The sequence below is a fragment of the Phacochoerus africanus genome, chromosome 1, assembly GCF_016906955.1.
Source record: "Phacochoerus africanus isolate WHEZ1 chromosome 1, ROS_Pafr_v1, whole genome shotgun sequence".
Taxonomy (NCBI): domain Eukaryota; kingdom Metazoa; phylum Chordata; class Mammalia; order Artiodactyla; family Suidae; genus Phacochoerus; species Phacochoerus africanus.
This window is the reverse complement of record NC_062544.1, coordinates 179,944,281-179,965,375: the sequence shown is the minus strand read 5'-3', so window position 1 is coordinate 179,965,375 and position 21,095 is coordinate 179,944,281. Positions and strand designations below refer to the sequence as shown.

The 21,095-nt window shown below is 41.8% G+C and overlaps 1 protein-coding gene across 10 annotated transcripts in view; it reads right to left on the bottom strand.

Moving 5' to 3' along the window:
- The window catches only part of SCHIP1 (schwannomin interacting protein 1), a 579,912-nt gene that overhangs the window by 27,821 nt on the left and 530,996 nt on the right, over nt 1-21,095 (bottom strand). For 9 of the 10 annotated variants that reach the window (XM_047785674.1, XM_047785627.1, XM_047785646.1 and 6 more), the window contains one exon: nt 3,575-3,693. In XM_047785674.1, coding sequence (XP_047641630.1) covers nt 3,575-3,693 — 119 coding nt within the window. Of the gene's footprint in view, nt 1-3,574; nt 3,694-18,043; nt 18,565-21,095 lie in introns of those variants that run through there. The other variant, XM_047785670.1, reaches the window with a different exon arrangement.

Sequence of the window (21,095 nt, the reverse complement as noted above, 5' to 3'; positions counted from 1 at the left end):
ATCCTGTATATACTAGAGTATCTATCCATTGCAATAAAACAAAGAAAGAAACTAGAAGTAGGAGGATTGGAAAGGAATGAAAAAAGGTGCTATTGTTTGTAGATGATATTGTTTTAAAATCCCCCAAAATGTACAGACAACTTTATTAAAAATAATAGGAGAATAGTGCTGCAATGAACATATGGGTGCATGTGTCCTTTTCAAGGAAAGTTTTGTCTGGATATACGCCCAAGAGTGGGACTGCTGGGTCATATGGTATTCTAGGAATGTTTATGTGTACGTGTGACTGGGACACCTTGCTGTATAGTAGAAAATTGATAGAACATTGTAAATCAGCTATAACGGAAAAATATAAAAATATTTAAATAAAAAAATAATAGGAGAGTACAGAAATAATAGGTACGATAATAGCAAAGTGGCTGGATATGAGACTAGTATACAAAGTTAGTTGCAGCAAACAATGAGAAGGCATTATCAGAGAATTTCAGATAATATCAGCATATTATATGATATGATAAAAGCATATGATAAAAGATACATTATCTCTAAATGAAAAATTGTAAGACCTTATTAAGAAATATTCAATAAGATCTAAATAAAAGAGAGATAGGTCATGTTCACAGTTAGGATTCAGCACTGTGAAAATGTAATTTCCCAATAAATTACCTATAAAGTCAATGCAGTTCTAGTCAAAATCCTAAGAAAGTATTTTTTTGAACTTGATTAAACAATTTAAAATTTATAAAGAGGAATAAAAAAGCAAGAATAGGCAGTGTACTTCTGAAGAAAAAAAGTAAAGAGAGTCTTGCCTGTCCAGATTTCAGGACAAAAATGAGGAATCTGAGGGCATGGAAAAACTAAGTAATTGTTCAAGTCTCAAAAGACAAGTTACAATCTGGGAGAAGATATTTGTCACACATACAACATATTAAAGATTAGTATCCTAACTAAAGAACTTCAATGAAAAAAGCATAAAGAAGTCAATAGAAATCAGGACACGAGATCCAAATAAACATTTCATAGAAGGGGAAACAGAGATGGATAATAAACACAATGAAATGCCATTTAATACCCATTTGGTTAACAAAAATGTAAAGGAATTTGGCAATATCAAGTGTTAGAAAGGCGATGGATCTACAGGAGTTCTGAAACACTGGTGGAGGAACATGGAGTGTAACTTGTGCAACTATTTTGGAGAAGAGTTTGGCATTATCTTCTAAATATGAACGTTCAAGTATTTTCCTAGGGACTGCACTCCTAGCTATACAGCAGAGAGAAACTGTTGCACTCAGACAGCAGAAGACACGCACAAGGATGTTTATAAGCAGCATTGTTTATAAGAGCAAAATCTTTGAAACGGCCCTTTGCCTATCATCAGAAGAGTGGCTAAATGAACTGTGATACCTTCACACAGTGGAATATGATACAGCAGTCAAAATCATGGACTGGCAAAAGGAGAAATGGGGCAATTTAAATTTCAGAAAAAACAGTAAAATTTTTCAAGTGATCACAGTTTACTACATAGTTCAATGTGAATACTATATGATCTTAATAATGCAAAATTGAACAGGTATTTGATTCCAAATTACAAAATAATTATATGAGGAGGATATGGGGGAGGATATATAGATAGGATGTGGGAGGCTGTAAATGAGAGTTAAATCCCAACCTTCTGTATTTGGTAGTCAATAGATGGTTTAAAAGTAAAAGCTAAGAAGATAGGCATTTCACTCACAGATATAAATACCAACAGAAACAGCTAAGTAGTTAAAACATTGTTTCTGGAGAGTGAGGTGAGGATAGAGGGGGATGGGACCACTACTTTTATTTTATACTATTATTATACACTCTGTAGTTAGTATTATTTCTACTTTACTTTCCAATCATAACACACACACGCATACACTTTGATTTTAAAAACCAAACCTCCCATTTGGACCAGATGGATATGACATTTCTGAGCAGAGAGGCGGGGTTTCTAAAGGAAAACTTTTTGCTGCTTTGGGGAACAGTAGAAAGCAGCAGCAGAGATCTATAAGACCATATTGGTCCAATTGCCTCATTTAAAAAAAAAGAGGAATCTGAGGGCATAGAAAAACTAAGTAATTGTTCAAGTCTCAAAATTAGAAGCTGACTAGGACTAAGCACCAGATTACCAGGTCCCTAGGCCAGAGCTCTTCCTGCTTTATGCCACTGGGAGGGGAAAAAGGTGCTTCTACGGCAAAGGAGAAGGCCGACCTTCCAGATCTGGAATCTCCTGAGCCTGGACTGGCCCCTATACCCAGCTGAGGAAGATGTGCTGAACACTGCCTGCTCAAACCACAGCTCCCTTCTTCAGGTCCTAACCCACCTGTAAGTTGCACATATGTGAGCGTGTGTGCTTCCTGATTTTGGCTAATTTAGATGACTGTAAGGACCAGGCAGAAGTAAGAGGCTTATTGAAAGCCAAATTAAAAAAAGTGTCTAAACCTGGGCCTCAAGTGAAGGAAAAAGTGGAGCTCTTGGTTGAATAAAGGCCTGAAGGCTATCATTTGTCTCCTCCAGCTGGTTTAACATGGTAAATATACCTAGCATTTAGAGGGGATATTTGTTCTTAGAGAGCCCAAAGGAAGACACAGACATTCTGACAAGAAATAGCTATTTGGGGAGAAGTCAAGAGAATGCCCATCGGTCTTCAATTACTACCATCTTTATTAAAACAACATTCCATGTGCTTTTATCAATTGGAATACATGTACTCATGATAGTTAATCCTGCAGATTGTCTACACCCTCCCTAATCAAAGTGTGATATCAAAGTATGACCTACAGGCTGGAAGCATGGAGTGGACATAAGCTGGAAGCTTCTTAGAAATGCAAAATCTTAAGCCCCACCCAGATCTTTGGAATTAGAATCAGCATTTTGTTAAAATGGCCAGGGGATTCATATGCACATCAAAGTTTGAAAAGCTCTGGTCTACAGCCTTATTTTCTAGGCAGAGTTATAATTTCAATATATTTTAACTGGAATTAGAAGTTATGCAAATGACCAATGATATTCTGAAAGCAATTAAGATAAAGAAAAAAGAATTAAGATAAAGAAAAACCACCTGGAGGACAGGTTAAGCTCTGTAATAAACACTCAATGATCAAAGTGGGAATCATATTTCTCAGTTACCAGTATTCATTGCAATCAAATGCATGGGTGCGGGGGTGAGCCTGGATGCTTTGGGACTGCTTAATGGGAAGTCTGGTGGTCTGCCACACTTCTCTAAGCAGCGACTGGCTTGCTTAAGAGTGTAGCTTGATTCTCCCATCACAGTGCAAAATCAAAATTGTGTCTAGAAATAAAAAATGAAATAACAGAAATCTGACCTCAAAGGCCTGCGCAAATGGGCCAAAAATCTGCAAAACGAAAACCCCCAAAACAAACCCAACATACAGGAGGGGAGAGGTCTGCCTAGCATCCAAATAAAGGTGGTGGTATCATGGGGGAAAATACTCCAGGATTTAAAGGTTCTCTCTTATTAAATAAACAGTCAGGTGAAAAAATCCATTAGGTACATATCAGAAAATCAACTCAAAAGAACACTTACCGGGAGGAAAGGCTTGGCTTCCCACTTTTGCTACAGCTGGTATAAATTCCTGGGCCATCATCAAAGAAGCTTCCAAGTGCCAACTTCTGTCGGATAGATTCTCTCTCATTTTTCTGTGCCTAAAATTTCAGGAAAACATGTCGATAAGCAGGCAGATACATTGAAACCATGGGCAATCGAACTGCTAAGTTTCTTAGAACTGTAATACTAGACAAAAATAAACAGGCCACAGCACCAAGGCATTTGGATGATTAAGACCTGAGATTAAACCAGTCTTTCCTGATTCCACCTCTGTGAGCCATTTCAATGCTTCAGATCTCTTTGGGATCACTAGACTAGGGAAGAAACATCACAATACTAAATGATCTTCACCAGGTTAGAACCACAGCTGACCCTTGAACAACATGGATTTGAACCGCTCAGGTCCACTTCCTGCAGATTTTTTTCAACAGTAAATATTCCAGTGCTACGTGATCTGTGATCCATGACTGGCTGAATCTGTGGATGGGGAACCACATCAATGGAGGGCTGATGATAAGATACAGGCAGATTTTCAACTGAGGGGAGGGTCAGCACTCCAAACCCTGGGGTTGGTTAAAGGGTCCAACAGGGGTTGGTTACAGGCCCAATAACCTGCAGATTATTTGGCACTACAGCCTTTCTTCTTACCTGCTAGATAAGACAAGGTTGTGGAGGGCTAGCACTCTGTCCTAAATCATATCGCTTTTATCTCAAATGTTGCCTTTCCCTGGATCTTGTCTTCTCTCTTCCTGACATCATCCCTTCAGTCCATTTTCTCTATGGCAAGAACTGAATTCATTCAACCAACATGCACCAAGCCTCTATGAGAGGTGGGAGCCTCATAGTGATGCTGGAGCCGCATGTCTATGCCAGGATGGAAAGACACAGCTCTGCCTGCACCCAGCTTACAGCCTTAGGGGGACACTCGTTTCTGTTCAAGAGTTATCCTGATCTCACTACGTTTAAACTGTGAGGAACCCTATATAGTGCCTAGAAGAGCTGGGGGGTTCTAATGGGACCCATCTGCTCCATATTTTAAAAGGACATCAGGTCGGTGTGCATAGGAAAAGGATTTGGTAAACAACACTACTGGGATAATTTGGATATGTTTATAACACTCGGCTTCCCATAAAAGTCCCATAAAAATTCACCATGCTGAACTTTTAAACCCTTTAAACAACAGGAGAGAAGATTAGACATGATTTCCTTAGTTAAAAATAAAACAACTACAAAAAACAAATGTAATGAGTTTGACATCCTAGGGTGAGAATGAGATTTTGGTTTTCTGTTTTGTGGGATGAGGAAGGCTGTGAGAAGCACTGTTTTATGTTCTGTGCAGGGGCCTGGAGACTAGGCTGAGCAGAGAACATCACGAAATATTCAGCTTGCATGATTGGATGTGGTTTCAGAATGCACGATGGCCTGGATTCTCTCAGTAGGAGGTTCTGGAGCAACATTTGCTGGTACCAGGATGCAGAAGTTACAGCGAAAGCTCTGAGCTACCATCTGACTATCACTGTCTGAGTAATGAAATATACTCATCACAAGCAAAGGGCAGTATAATCACAGGTTAAAGCTGCTGCCTAACATGGGAGTTAGTAGTCAACATGTAGCTATTTGCATTCAAGTTAAAAATTAATTAATTAAAATAAAACATTCAGTCCTTCAGTCATACTAGCTGTATTTCAAGAGCTCCAGAGCCACAGGTGGCTCGTAGATATCACATGGGAAATGCAGAATAAAATATATATAGCACAACACTGCTAAGACAGCGTCAGCTTCAACAGTCTGCATCAGAATTTCCTGAAGACTTTAAAATGCACATTCCCATTGCTTATCAGCCTTTTGGCTGAGATCAAGTGTAAAACACACATCCCTAGGCTCTAGCACTGGATATTCAGGTTCAATAAATTTGAGAACTTGTAGTTCAAGGAAAGCTCATCTCTATTCTCCTTTTCTCTAACATTTAAAAATTCTTGGACACTACAATCATGTTTTCAACTTTCCTACTTAGTGACTATATTTAAATCTATCCATTTTATATAGATATACCCCCCCCATTTTTTCATGTATCAGTGGAATTGTGGCATACTAGGAGCTTTTAGTGTGTGTGTGCGTGTGTGTGTGTGTGTGTGTGTGTGAGAGAGAGAGAGAGAGAGAGATACTGCCACAAGGTGAAGGACTGATTTTATACAATTACAGAAGTGATGCTGATTTCATGGCTGTTATTAGGCCAGCATAGTACTGAGCCCTGAGAAAGTAACCAAGAGGTTAGGGGGAAGTACGAATGCTTTTGATTTCACTAAGCACTTGCAACAGTAGTGCAGGGAGCCTTAATTAAAGCAACCTACTCTTAACAAATATGCCGTGCTGGTACTGGTGATAGTACTGTCCAAACAGAACCAAAACACTTGATATCTTTATTTAAAGCAAATTCATTTCGAAATCCCAAAATCTGCCATGCAGGCTCCATTTAATGTGGTGAACCTCTCTCTCAATCCATGTAATAGAGATTCTCACTCAATGTCGTCCATAGTCAGAAAACTGGTGAGTGGAATGAAATATCTAAATATAAAATCGGCAGATCACAACATGAGTGTCAATGACTAATGTTGTCCAATAAGAGCCTGGGGGTTGGAAAAAGTTTTATTTAAAGAAAACACTTATCCCAGGTGTGAAGGTGTGAACACACCCTTGATTTTGTGTCTATATTTTCTGATTTATTTGGTATGCTAAACCTATAGTGGACGTCTTAAAAATATTTCAATTTACATTGATTACAATTTTTTATTCCGGAATAATTCATTAACAGTTTAAAGATGACTGTTTTGCAATACACCAACTCTTCCTTCCTTCCTTCCTTCCTTCCTTCCTTCCTTCCTTCCTTCCTTCCTTCCTTCCTTCCTTCCTTCCTTCCTTCTTTCTTTCTTTCTTCTTTCTTTCTTTCTTTCTTTCTTTCTTTCTTTCTTTCTTTCTTTCTTTCCTTTTCTTTCTTCCTTCCCTCCCTCCCTTCCTCCCTCCCTCCCTCCTTCCTTCCTTCCTTCCTTCCTTCCTTCCATCCATCCATCCATCCATCCATCCATCCATCCATCCATCCATCTATCTCTTTAGGGCTGCACCCACGGCATAAGGAAGTTCCTAGGCTAGGGGTTGAATCGGAGCTGTAGCCAATGGCCTACACCACAGCCACAGCAACACAGGATCCGAGCTGCATCTGCGACCTACACCACAGCTCACAGCAATGCCGAATCCTTAACCCAATAAGCAAGGCCAGGGATCTGCAGCCAGATTCCATGACCAGAACTCCCGTTTTTTAAATTATTTTTTTAATACCAACTTTTTCCTCTTCTCCTCTCTGGATGCTGCTGAATAAATCAAGAAAAGCACAAAGAATAAGTCCCCATAATGGTATCACTTAGACTCAGATCACCACTCATATTTTGGTATGTTTCCTTCTTGTTTTGTTTTTTTTTTTTTGTCTTTTCCTAGGGCCACACCCACAGCATATGGACGTTTCAGGCTAGGGGTCTAATTGGAGCTATAGCCAGGGGTCTAATCAGAGCTGTAGCCGCCGGCCTACGCCAGAGCCACAGCAACTCGGGATCTGAGCTGCATTTGCAACCTACGCCACAGCTCACAGCAATGCCAGATCCTTAACCCACTGAACAAGGCCAGGGATCGAACCCGCAATCTCATGGTTCCTAGTTGGATTTGTTAACCATTGAGCCATGATGGGAACTCTTCCTGTTTTTTATGTGTGTATTTTTCTCTTTTTTATAAAATTGAAATCATATTGTTTAACATATTTTGAGAATTTCCCTCATTCATTCAAAGTTCTTTTGAAAATATACTTGCTAAAAGTCAACTATACTTCAATAAAATTTTAAAAATACAATTTTTAGTGGCTGCATATCATTCTGTCTTATGGAGTTACCCTCTATTATTAGCCATTTGGGTTGTATCCAGTTAAAAATCACATAGAGGTTAGCATTTTTACATAAATTCCTGCCCACATGTCTGATTATTTCCTTTGGATAAATTCCTGGAAGTGGAATTACCAGATCAGCTGAGTGTGAACATTTGTTGACACATCTTATCACACTGCTCAAGAGAAAATCTGTTCCAATTTACATGCCCACCAGCAACGTACAAGGGTGCTGCTTTCACTATATCCTGCCTAACACTGAGTATTTTCACTTAAAAAAATGCTATGGTCCTTAACTCGATAGGCAAAAGTGCTATTCTTTTCATTTTAATTTCTTTGATTGCCAGTGATATTAAATATTTAAATTATTTCAGATAATGTACTTGCTTTTCTTCAAATTGCCTGCTTCTAGTTTGCTTATTTTTCTATAAAGTTCTGAGACTTTTGCAAAGTTTAGAGTAAGTATATGATTTAGTCCTTTTGCATTTGAAATCTAAGTATTACAGAGTTAAGTCAATAGCTCGCTTCCTGTCTGCTGGCTCTGTGCCTGGAAAACCCTACCCAGTCCAGAAGTAAAGATCTCACTTAACGTTGGAGGATTAATGAGAAAATTTATGTAAATAGTTTAGCAGCAGTACCTGGCCACAGTCACGTCAATCTGCAATCAATTGCAGCTATTATAATTAATTCTCCAAGAATTCCTGCTCTGAAGATGAGGAAATGGGGGGTGAAGGAAGGTTACCCTACTGTTAGATAGAAGAGCCAGGATTCAAGTCCATCTTTCTAGGGCCAGGAGGATGCTCCTTCAACATCACTCCTCCACGTCCATGAGCAAGGTGTCCAGGAGGACACTGTGAATGGAGATAGGATGCAGGATCTGGATATGGATCTACTTCTTCCCTGAAATGGATGTGATGCTTTCTCAGAAAAGGAAAAAGTGCCTGACTGCAAAACATACACACCAAGGCCTAATCATAACCACATTTTTTTTTTCTTTTTCTTTTTCTTTTTTTGGCTTTTTAGGTCCTCGCTCACGGCATATGGGGGTTCTCAGGCTAGGGATCGGATCGGAGCTATAGCTGCCAGCCTATGCCACAATCACAGTGATGCAGTATCCAAGCCACGTCTGTGACCTACACCACAGTTCACAGCAACGCTGGATCCTTAACCTACTGAGCAAGGAAGGCCAGGGATTGAACCCGAAACCTCATGGTTACTAGTCGGATTTGTTTCTGCTGTGCCACAATGGGAACTCCGTAACCACAAATATTTACAATACAAATATCTTCTCATTAGAGCCACTCTCTTAATACCACTACTTAAGCTTCCTTTTGGAACAAATGCCATTCCTAACATTTCAAGAAGCTAAGATTCAATTGACTAGTAAAATATTTCTCTTAAAATTCAACAACTGGAAGTTGATTTCCTTCTAGCTGCCCACATGCTAAAGTATGGGTATGTGTGTTTGTCTGTGTGAGTGCATGCACACGTGTGTGCTCGTGCATGTATGTTTAGCTTCAAAGTCCTTTTGCTCTCTAAGGAATTATACCTTCAGGGCAATTATGTCCTCCAACCCCCAAAGCCCAAAGATGCCTCCGGGTGAGGAACAGCAAAGTACACAGGAAAAGGGAGAGGCTGACTCAACACCGTCTGTGTTTATGAAGAGCAGAGCTATGTCCACTCCTAAAACGGCCTTAGGAAATAATGTCATAAAGCAAACCTAAAACATGTAAAGCTGATATTGCTAGCAAAAGGGCACCTGAGGAAGAACAGCTCATCACCAGGGGGCAGGCTATCAAGACCATGATCAAGAGTAAAAACGTGCTCACAAACTCACCATTGTCCAACCACAGGACACAGTTTTCACCCTTGCCTGTTGTTGAATTCCCTGTTGCCACCCTCTGTGCCTGGAAGATAAGGCTCACATGGCTTCTGAGGGTGCCGTGAAAGCCGCAATCTCAGAACACAGATCCCTGAGCCCTTTCAGACCTCGAACACTGGGGTTCAGCCTTTGCCAACATGCCACCATCCTGCAATTCCCCAGAATTGACAAAAACCAAGAGGAGTGTTTGGTAAAATAAATAAGAAGCAAAATGCTCTGCTTGGGTAGACAGCATCCATCTCCAAAGCTGGTACGTCCCCCAGTTCCTCCCCTACTTTTTTCGGGATGCAGCTGCCTCTTTCCTGAGTGTACCCGCCTGTCCCTTGCATGCAGGTTACATTCCTGAACCCATGCTCTGGTCCTGCCCTGGCCCCTCTGGCCCCATTCACCCTGCTTGCAGCATCCTGGTGTCGCTGGTCTCTGAAGCAGGAGCCACCTGGCCTTTCAGGTGCTAATCTTACAAATTTGGAAGCAGAAGACTTGGTATCCTCTGCATTTCTAAAATTTAGAAATTTCTAAAACTAGTTTCATGGGAACCCCCTAGGGTTCTCAGAAACACACTTTGGGGATTAATATCCTGAGCCTAAACCTAAAGCCAGCTGCTGCTCAGGACACTGCAAACGGCTGCTTCCTTCTCCTGCACAGATGTTGGTCCCACATACCCCGAAAAGGACCTGTCTGACCAAGAGGAAGGGGTTCCTAAAACTCCCCAAAGGAGGAAGACATTTAAGGAAGTTTGGCTTAAGGAATCAGGGAGGTACAGTTGATGCAAATGTACAGCTGTGCTTTGGGAACAAAAGCAGGTGTAAGCTCAGGAGCAGCCACAACCTGGGCCTGGATGGATGCGGTTTTGGGGAAGGGAAGTAGGAGAAAGGAAAATCTTTTCTTCCAGTTTCCTATCTTCCATCTCTTCCCTGGGTTGATCTTCCTGTCCTTCCCAGCTCCACTGTTTCTTACTTTTACCTTTCACCGGGAGAATGAAATAGCCTGTTATTATTGGATGTGCCTATTTGCGACTGTAGTCTCCCCCCTCAGTTCACTACAATCCCTGGAAGATGCCACTGCTGGCAGCCTCCTTTCTTCTTTGCTAAAACCGTTAACTTCACAGACTTCAAGGAGTATATGAATCATCAGGGGATCTTGCTAAAATGCAGATTCTGATCCAGGGGCCGGGCCTGAGACTCTACATTTCTAACAAGCCTCCAGAATTTCAAGGGGTTAGCTCTCTCACAGAAGGTCCCCTCTCCCTCTCCAAGTTGAAGAAGCCTCCAGGGCTTGAAAGTTCTTTCTCCATCTTCTACCTCAGTGTCCCACACAGGCCCAGGACACTGTTAAGGCAACGGTGTGATCATTTTCCACCACTGGGAAAAAGGAAAGCAATGTGCCACTGAGAGAAAACTTCCTAAGGGCTGGGGGCTGCATTATTCCAGAAGCTGATGAAAACCCTGGTTCCCCAAGGCCCAGGAAGGAACTCAGGATGCAGGGAGGTTGCTGTGACACTGGTGTGTCATGAGGAGAGCCGCCTATGTGGGTACATGCCCAATGTGCCCTTCTCTCTTATCACAAATCACTTTAAACCAGTAGTGCTCAAACTTGATTATGCATGAGAATCACTTGGAGGGTTTAAAAAACACAGACCATTTTCAGAGGGTCTGGGGTGGGGCTGAGAAAGTGCATTTCTAACAGGTTCTCAGATACTGCTGACACAACCACCTTGAGAACCATGGCTTTAAACATGTGGAGAGACCAAGGAGCTAGACATAACAGAGTTGGTTCTTCTTTATTTGAGCACAAATCCATTGCACATGGAATGTCCAGACTCTGGACCTAGGTACTTTTCATTTGTAGCCATGTGGCCTCTGCCAAGTCTTTGCCAGGATGCCTGTTTGGAAGCAATTAATGATCTCGTTGCTTGAGTGCAATCTATTGCCTAGTGATATCTGGCGTCACTGCCATTAGGAGCACCCACCAGGGAATGTAACTGGGATTCTGGAGCTCCCTATGGAAAAGAACTCTTGCTTTAGGAAAATAACAGTCACTCTTATTTCTCTCCTTGGCTTAAGAAAGGAAGTTTAACTCTATAGGCAGTATTCCAGTGCAGAGGAGTCTGAGGAACCAGAAGGACAGAACTTCTTCTTTGTTAATTAACAAATTTGTTAATTAGGCAAATTGTATTAATTTCTTTAAAATGAAATAAAAAAGAAAGCCCAAATATACAGATGGTACTTTCTAATTATTTTCTCAGAAACAATCATGGGTTTGTCACAAGATCAAAATATGAAAAAAGCATTTTATCAGAATATAGATTATATGCTTTTGAATGTTAAGGGCATAAATACTTGCTTTATGCAGGTTATTTCAAGTAACTTATCTTATTTCATCCCCTGGGAAGAGCTTTTCAATTATTAGTGGGAACATAAGTTAAATGCTTAGAGTCTTTCCATTGTATCACTCAATGGATACAAAGTCTGGATGCTTTGTTTTCAGTTTGTCTTTCTGACATTTTCCATTTCAGGTACTTAGATTCAACAGTCCAGAAAGGTTTCCTGAAATGCTGCTGAAATCTCTTATCTGTGCATCCTCACAGTGATCTGCCTAAACAATCCTCTGGACTAGATGTCAGGACAGGCTGCTGGGCAGTGTTAAGGCTCAGGTTCAGCCTGCTCAACATTAGCACTCATGGGAGAGTTGCCCTTGGAGACCTGAAGTCCAGGTCAGCCATTCAAGGAGGGTCCAGGGGCCTTCTAACACCTGTTTTACCTACGAAATCTCGAACTTTAAAAGTGTTGGGAGGCCATCCCAGAGGATGGAGACATTTGTTTACAGTTAGTTAAGCCTGAGGATGGTTTTGCCTATTTTTTGTGTGTGTTGTTGTTTTTTAGGGCCAAAGGTGTAGCATATGGAAGTTCCCAGGCTAGAGGTCAAATTGGAACTACAGTTGCCGACCTATGCCACAGCCACAGCAACACCAGATCTGAGCCACATCTGTGACCTACACCACAGCCATAGCCACGGCAATGCCAGATCCTTAACCCACTGAGTGAGGCCAGGAATGCAACGTGAATCCTCATGGATACTAGTCAGGCTCATTACCGCTGAGCCACAACAGGAACTCTGGTTTTGCCTATCGATGTCACTCCTTCTGCTCGCGCTACAGGGAGAGGATATAAACCAAAACGGGCAGATAGAAGTGCCATTGTGCAGAGTCTCTAACACTTGAACGTCTAATTGTTAAGGACGGGAGCAAAAGCCTTTAACAACAAGTACCTAGGGTTGCAGTTCAGTAGCCACTTCCTGGCTGAACAGGCACTCTGGTGGAGGTAAAGGAGCCCAAGGTGCAATCCACTATGGTAGTAGAATTGCTTCAATATTAAACCTTAAAGGGATACAGTTGAAAAGTAAAGCTTTCCTCCCCTCTGAGCAGCATATCCAAAACATGCATTGCTGGGTGCATCTTGAGCTCTTTCCCGTTCTCAAATGATTGCCTGCAGAGACTACGCAGAGTTGACACAGGACAGTGTTATCTGGGGACTCTATTTTTAACAGGCGCTATTTTACAAGTCTGTAAAACCATCTCAGCCACTCAGTATCACTGTCAGAAGACAGCAGTCCAAAACAGCTCCTGTATGCTTATGAAAGAGCCAAACCGCGGTCAATCACCAGGAAGCTGGTGCCTCCTGTCTCCCACATCAGGGTGACTGGAGGATCTGGGGGAGCTGGACACAAGTGTGCGACCAGGAAAGAGAGCCAGAGCCCAGCATAGGGGACTCGGGGGTCAAGAAGACCCAAGCTAACATCCTCACTCTGACACTTACTAGTGCCAAGTTACAGAAACAGTATATGCCCTGTACCCTTTTCTGAAAAAAGGGATAAAGATGCTATTTTAAGGTTGTTTTAAGGCTTAAATAAAATACTATATAGAAAGTACCTGGCACAATGCCTGATCCAGAAAGAAACTCATTAAATGGTCCAGTTGCTAATATTAAAGGGAGGGGTAGAGGAGGCTGCTGAGAAGAATGGAGAAAAGGATAAAAGAGACCCAGAAATGTCTGGGACAAATCTATAAAGACAGAAAGTAGATTAATGGTTGTGGGGGAGGTGGGAATTGGGGGTAATTGCTAATGGGTATCTTTTTTTTGGGGGGTGGGAGGGCTAACAAAAATGTTCTGAAATTAGAGAGCAGTGGTTTGTACAACCTTATGAATATACTAAGACCCTCAAAATGTACACTTTGAAGTGGTGAATCTTATGGTATGTGTTACATCTCAATTAAAAAAATACACAACACCTTCCCCCCAAAATGTATGTGTGGCTTATTTTTTACGAGATATAATTCACATACCATAAATATGGAAAATCTAGTTATCTGAAAGAACCCATTCCCCGATCACGCTGGCTAACCGGGGTGCACCAGCATGGTGACAGGATGCAAAGAAGCCTGAACTAGGAGGCAAGAGGCTTCCTATTTATAAGACCTAAAACCAACCGGGCCAATTTCTCCATTAAAAGAAAAGGAGACTAGTCCAGAAAGTGGAAAAGACTGTCCCAGGGGAATGAGATGGGGCTGGGCTCCAGGGTTCAGGAACTTAACAGAGTTCTTCAAGCGTATTCAGCCCTTACAGACAGGAAGACGTGAGGGTTAATGGAGGTCGACGGCTGCTTTTCCTCTGTAATTGTGTGGGGAGGGCAGAGCTCTTGTCTGGAATGGCAGCTGGCATTCTGTGTTCCTGTTTATTGCAGTTTATCTCAAGCAGTCATTTCCATTCACCTTTTTAAAAAAACATGAGGCGCAGCTGTGGCTTCACTTTAAATATTGTTCCTTCCAGCCTTTTAATTTTTTCACAGGCTCCTCCCTAATCTTTCACCATAATTGGATGCACCACACTAGAGACAGCACCTCGGAGAAACAAAGCCAGGCGAGCTGGTTTGCCCGTCCTCTGACCACACACGGTCCTGTCCTCAGCTCCTTTTCCAAGTAGCAGCCTGGGGACAGAAGGCAAGGCCAGCTTCCCTGTATTTGCTCTGCTCTGAGACAAAGTAGGAGCCAATCTTCTGCAGCATTTCATGTTCAGTTTTCTTGGTTTCCTTTCTCTCTCCATTGATACAGTCTGGATCTTTCTCTGGCCCCAAGATGGCACAGGCTGGGTGTTTTCTAGGTCTACACTGACCATATGAATGCCCTTCCAGGTGGCCTCAGTTTTATGGCAGCTTATTGGTTTATCTGCCTCCCCATTTGGGCTGGAAGCTCCCTGAGGGGAAGCCCAGCCTTCCTCCTGTGATCCTGGCCCTGCTCCCAATGCCAGGGACATAAGAGGGTTCTTGGTGAGTGATGCTGAAGGAAGCAGAATATTGATCAGCAGGCTGTATACCTCCATGTCCTGAAGACAAAGGGCTGTGTGGCTGGAGCTTCAGAGGTTGCTCAGGGCAAGGCAGGACCATAATGGACCAGACACACGCACGTCAGATTCTGCCAATGTGTAGGCTTTCCTCCCTAGATACTAAGATGTGTTTTCTGTTGAGTACAGTCTTAACTACTATTACTGAATAAACCAGAGGTCCTTAATGAAATGTCTTTCTTATCATCAGGACTTTCCCCAAGGAAATGGAACAGATGTATATACTTTTCCTTCTTTTGCCTGGGTGGAATCTAATTTTAGTCATCTTAAAGTGACCTTTCCCCTGAAGGCTGTTTGCCTGACTTGAAAACAACCTTGTAAAATAATCCCTATAAGCATGTGGTATTTATTAGTGCAACTGGTATAGGAAATTCTATTATACCCAGACAGGGATATACCAATTTTCGAATTATTTTGGACAACAGACCTCAAAGAGGTTATGAAAGAATTATTAAAACTTTAATTTTTATTTATATTTTAAACATCTTAATCTTAAAAATACCTATTTATATACAGTCAGCCCCCCGAATCTGTGGGTAACACATCTGCAGATTCAATCAACCACAGATCAAAAATATTTGGGAAAAAAATTCCAGAAAATTCCAAAAAAGCAAGACGAGAATTGCCTGTGCACCCAGCAACTTTTTACATAGCATTTACACTGTATTTACAATTATTTAGATAGCATTTATACTGTATTAGGTATTATAAGTAATCTAAAGATGATTTAAAGTATACAAAGGGGTATGTGTGGGTTATATGCAAATACCATACTATTTTGTACAAGGGACTTGAGCATTCTGCGATTTTGGTATCTGTGGGGGTCTTGGAACCAATTCCCTGTAGATGCCAAGGGCTGACTGTGTATGTTTTACACATATACAATGTATTTTTACAGTGGTATATAGGTATGAAATTATGAACGGAATATATATCTATTAGAAGGATGGGCTCAAAAACATTTTTGATGGAAATGAGGTCAAAAAAGCCTGCAGACCACTGCTTTACAGCATCTGATTTAATTTTCCACTTAGTCAACCAAATAGCAAAAAGAAAACAGAGGAAAAAAAAACTTAGAAAAGGAAAATTCTAATTAGGAAAAGTGATTTTTATACTAGGTAATTGTTTTCCTACCCTTTAGCATTTTAAAGAAAAGCACATATTGCCCTGTTTCACTAGAAGTTCTTTTTTAAAAAATTTCTTGGTCTTTTTAGGGCAGCACATGCGTATGGAGGCACAGCATTCGCACGGCATATGGAGGTTCCCAGGCTAGGGATCAAATCAGAGCTACAGCCGCTGGCCTACACCACAGCCACAGCAATGCAGGATCCAAGCCGCATCTGCGACCTACACCACAGCACATGGCAACACTGGATCTTTAACCCACTGAGTGAGGCCAGGGATCGAACCTGCATCCTCATAGATACTAGTCAGGTTCATTTCTGCTGAGCCACGAAGGGAACTCCATGTTTTACTTGAAGTTCTTAATGAAAAGATCAAGAGTGATTTTTTAGCATAATGAAGTCTTCATAGTTACTATGATATGCATACATTTGAAAGCACTTTGCCTGAGACAGGCAGTTAAAAACCTGAAGTGACAAGAGAACAACTCCCATGTTTAAGGTCGAGAACAATGTACACTGATTTCTGGGCATCCTACACATCTAGAAGTTTCATCTGATGGTCTTTTGTGCTAACCGAGCAGATACTATTTCTCCTGAAGTCACATGTGGCCTTCTACTGCCTTAGTGAGATAAAGGGTTACACAATGCGACTCTGTTTTGTTGTTGTTGATGTTTTAAAGCTACTTGAGCCTTACTTCTTTGTCACAGTATCAGGCTACCGGCATATCACAGCTCAGTCATTCCAGGTATCTGGGCTTTCTCTCAGTTTCTAAGTAGGATAAAGCTATATTGGTCATTACTTTATTGTTATTGCATTAGCAATGGTATGTCTTTCATTTTTTTCTATGTGCAAACTGACCTATACTTTCCTATCTGAGAAAACGCTATGATAAAGAAAGCTGTGACTGGTCCCTTGGCACTCACAATAGAGGCAGTATGAGAACTGAGCGCTTGTTTGCCTGGGTTGGGTAAGTGACTGACTGATTGCTGAGTGTCCCAAGTATCTTTTGCACACCCACTTCCGGCAGGAAGGGACATCAGAGAGGTGTTAGATTTCAGGACTCTGAGCACTTATTCCCTTGGGCCCCTCACTTCCTTCTTGGAGATCACAAGGGATGGAAACCACGCAGAGCAACATGGCAGGTCATTTAAACCTCTTTTATATATTTAAGTTTCAGCTTCTGGAGAAGGAACCTCAGCTATTGTGAACTGCTCTAACAAATAAAACATGTACTTAAAACAGCCCCTATCCTTACACACAACTGAAAAGATCTAAACTGCCATATTTTCCATCATTAACCACAAAGATCTATCCAAATAGAAGCTTCTATCTCAATCCAGGGAAAAGTTAGTGATATATTTGATCAAGTTAAAAATTTAGGAGCAAGTTTTACGGTTTTAGGATATTTACCTCTGAGGTCTTTTTTCCCAGGTCCACAATGGAAGGGCCCTGATTCTTCATACTATGCTGTGCTGTGACCTACACTTGACTTATGGAAAATAATAAGGGGGAAGGACATAGTGTTTAGACTTCTGTGGACAGACAAGCATATACTTGTAGTTTAATTTCATGACCTCACCCATATAACTAAAGCTATTTTTGCCTGGGCCTGTTATTACCAGACAATTACCATATAAAACATACCAAAAATATATTTACTGCCTTGCCAAAGTAAAGGCAACCAAAGAATTAACAAAGAATTAGCAGATACTGTATCAGTTTTTGAAAACCCCACACTTAGTAAACTTTACATTTTTCATTGTTTATAAAGGTTACACTTAGAGAGATAGAACTAATGCTAGTAATTATTGCAAGTGAATTGCCAACATGTCAATAATTTAAAAAACTATTCCTTTACATAAAACGTCTGCCTGGAAACTAAATGCATAATAATAGATTTTTTTTTCTATTTCAGAATAACATGTGTATGCCAGTTACTTCGATAATATATTAATGAATACAAGCTGGGAGAGGCATTTGAGTCTGTGCATTTAGCTTTCTTGAATATATTATGGCAATGGCCCGGGAGTGTGGAATTTGGCCACTCCTCAAGGGTGATCTTTCTCCCAGTTAGAAAAATGGTCCAATTGTTTACAAACAAAAGGGCTCTCCCCCCTTACCTTTTTATAATTCCCCTCCATATCCAATGGGGATTCTTGACTGATGATGTCATCCATTCCATCACTGTCCAAATTCATCCTTTAATTCTTTAGAATTTCACATAAGAAATAACCTCCCATGAATTCTAATAAGCTGATATGCAGTTGCCCAGGACCTCGGTTACTGTTCATGCTGACATGGAGAGCCAGAGAAGAAGTCTGTGTCCGGTTTTGCGTGACCTTGCCCCCTCTGTCCCAGAGACACGGCCCTGCCCGGCCTCCCGCGTCTGGTCTGGTCTGTCCTGCACTCTGGCACGGGGGAAGCTGCTGTTCTCTGAGGCTCACTCTGCCCTGACACTTGGCTGGTTGAGAGTCCAGCCTTCCCAGATCTGCTATCACATTCCTCTGAATGGTCCCGCCTGGTTTCCTCCTCCCAGCACCTTTCCTACCCCCAGTCAAGGAAAAGCTGATCCAAACTCCCCAACTCCCCAAGTCAGGGCTGAGTGTGGACAGGAGTTCTGTGAGGAATCCAGCAACCTTATTCTGTACCAGGGGTAGAGTGCATGGGATAAAAATAGATGCAAAGCCCAGCCTCACAGACTTCACTGGTGAGTTAAAAGCAGGGTATCCCATGACAAAACCAAACAGTATAATTTAAAAGCTAACCTGTAAGACAGATGCTTGCTTCCCACCCCCCTCCTTTTCCCTCTAACCAATCATTTCTTAAAATCAGATGTAAGAGTCTCCTCTTCAGGGAGAAATCCCAGCACAAGATGAAATTTATTTCCAACACAGAGAAGGACCCCTCTGCCCCAGGATCAGCGCTTTGTTCTATTAATATGGGCAAGAGAAAAAGAGCCATCAACTTTTCTTTAAAATTCAGCTGGTGGTGGGCTTTTTCACAAAAGAGGATGATCCTTTCTGCTGCTCTCTTTACCCTTTTCCCATGGCTTTTGGTTTTGTTTACTGGCTTTACATACACAGAAGGAAAAGGACTACAGCTGGAGGATGTTTTGATGCAAGAAGCAGACAAACAGAAGTGCACACACAAACACACACATCTCGTTATTGAATTACTATGGTCATAAACTAAAATATGTACCCCATATATTTTAAGTTACTGTTTGCAGGAGAAATGGGCCAAAGAAGAATTCAAAGGCCAAAGCTCCATATGGCAGCCCAGTCTTACGCTCTGACATGCTTTAACAGAAAGCAGCAAATGCACCAGTCAATACGTTTTCCGATGTGAATTCTTGACCAGCCTCAACACTGTTAAGAACAGTGGTCTAGGAGTTCCCGTCGTGGCGCAGTGGTTAACAAATCCGACTAGGAACCATGAGGTTGCGGGTTCGGTCCCTGCCCTTGCTCAGTGGGTTAACGATCCGGCGTTGCCATGAGCTGTGGTGTAGGTTGCAGACGCGGCTCGGATCCTGCGTTGCTGTGGCTCTGGTGTAGGCTGGTGGCTACAGCTCCAATTCAACCCCTAGCCTGGGAATCTCCATATGCCGCGGGAGCGGCCCAAGAAATAGCAACAACAACAACAACAACAGACAAAAAAGACAAACAAACAAACAAACAAAAAACAAAAAAAACAAAACAGTGGTCTAAAGCAAAAACGCTGTTCAAGGTAGTTTTTGGCATCTGAACCTCTGCTGACATGCTTACCTGTCCACTATTTCTCTCCACAAATTTTTAAAAATTCAATTTGTGGAAGACTTGTAGCATAAAGGTGTCTCAATGTAGTTTATTGCAGCCCTCCTTCCACACAGCAAATACTTTCCTCTGCACCCCATGACCGAAGTCTAAATCCCCCCGTAACTTCACCCTCATCTCCCCACCTCAGCTTCCCAAAGAAGGTCTTGTACCTTCTTTGTACACAGTTTGGTGGCAGTTGTATCTCCCCAGCTATACCTGCACTTGTCTTTTTAGGGCTGTACCTGCGGCATATGGAAGTTCTTGGGCTAGGGGTTGAATCGGAGCTACAGCTGCCAGCCTGTACCACAGCTCAGAGCAATGCCAGATCCTTAACCTATGGATAAGGATCAAACCCACATTCTCATGGACACTAGTCTGGTTCTTAACCTGATAAGCCACAATGGGAATTCCCTACACCTGCATTTGGGCAGAGCTTCTCCCTAGCAGAGATTTCCCTTGTCTTAACTCTCCTCCAGACCCCAGGACCCTCACTCTAGACAGGGTCCCACCATCTGCACAATGCAAGACACCCAGTACACCTTCTGGGCCTGTAAAGCAGTTCTGGTTACTGAGTGCTGCCCCAGTGTATATGTTCCCAACTCCAAAGAATTCTCTAAAGCTAAGGCTTTGGGGTTAAAACAAAGGATGCTCTACTTTAAAGGATTTTGAGTATATTAAATTCTGCCAAAGAAGGTTAGTTAAATGAAGGAAGCATGTGTCATATTACATGATGTATATTATAATATCAATAGGTACCCTTTAGTGGAGGGGTCTCTACGTGCCTGGCACTTTACATGTGCCTCTTACATGGGTCTTTAATCCACACAGGAACCCTCTGAGGTAGATATTATTTTATCAGTGCACTTTACATTGGAATGAAAGCTCAGTGGGGTTAAGAGAATTGCCCTAGTGTGGCAACTTGCCAATGGCCAGGCCAGAATCTGAACCTGCGCCCTCTGCTTCTGGGGCCTGCATTTGAAACACGTATGTTGGACTGCCTCCCACCGGCTGCTCCGGTAAGAAACAAGTGTATCCAATAAAATAACCCCAAGCATAGCTTTTAAAATTAGGATTTAATATGGAGAGAATTCTGGCAGCTCTCAAGTAACAATATCATGTATTGAAATGATTTTATAAACACACATCTGGAACGCCCAGCACATATCAACTGCTATGTGATGATTAGACCTCAAGGAATGACATAAAAACTCCTTCATTGATGGTCTTGACCTAATACACCATAGAATGAATTTTCCTTTTGCATTTACCTTGCTGTTTTTAGAGCCACAGTGGTTTCTTTCCTACACCATGATGGTTTCAAGCCTTTCTCTAAGGGGGCAGGAATTTATGTTTATTCATCTTGTTTTTCCCACAGCAT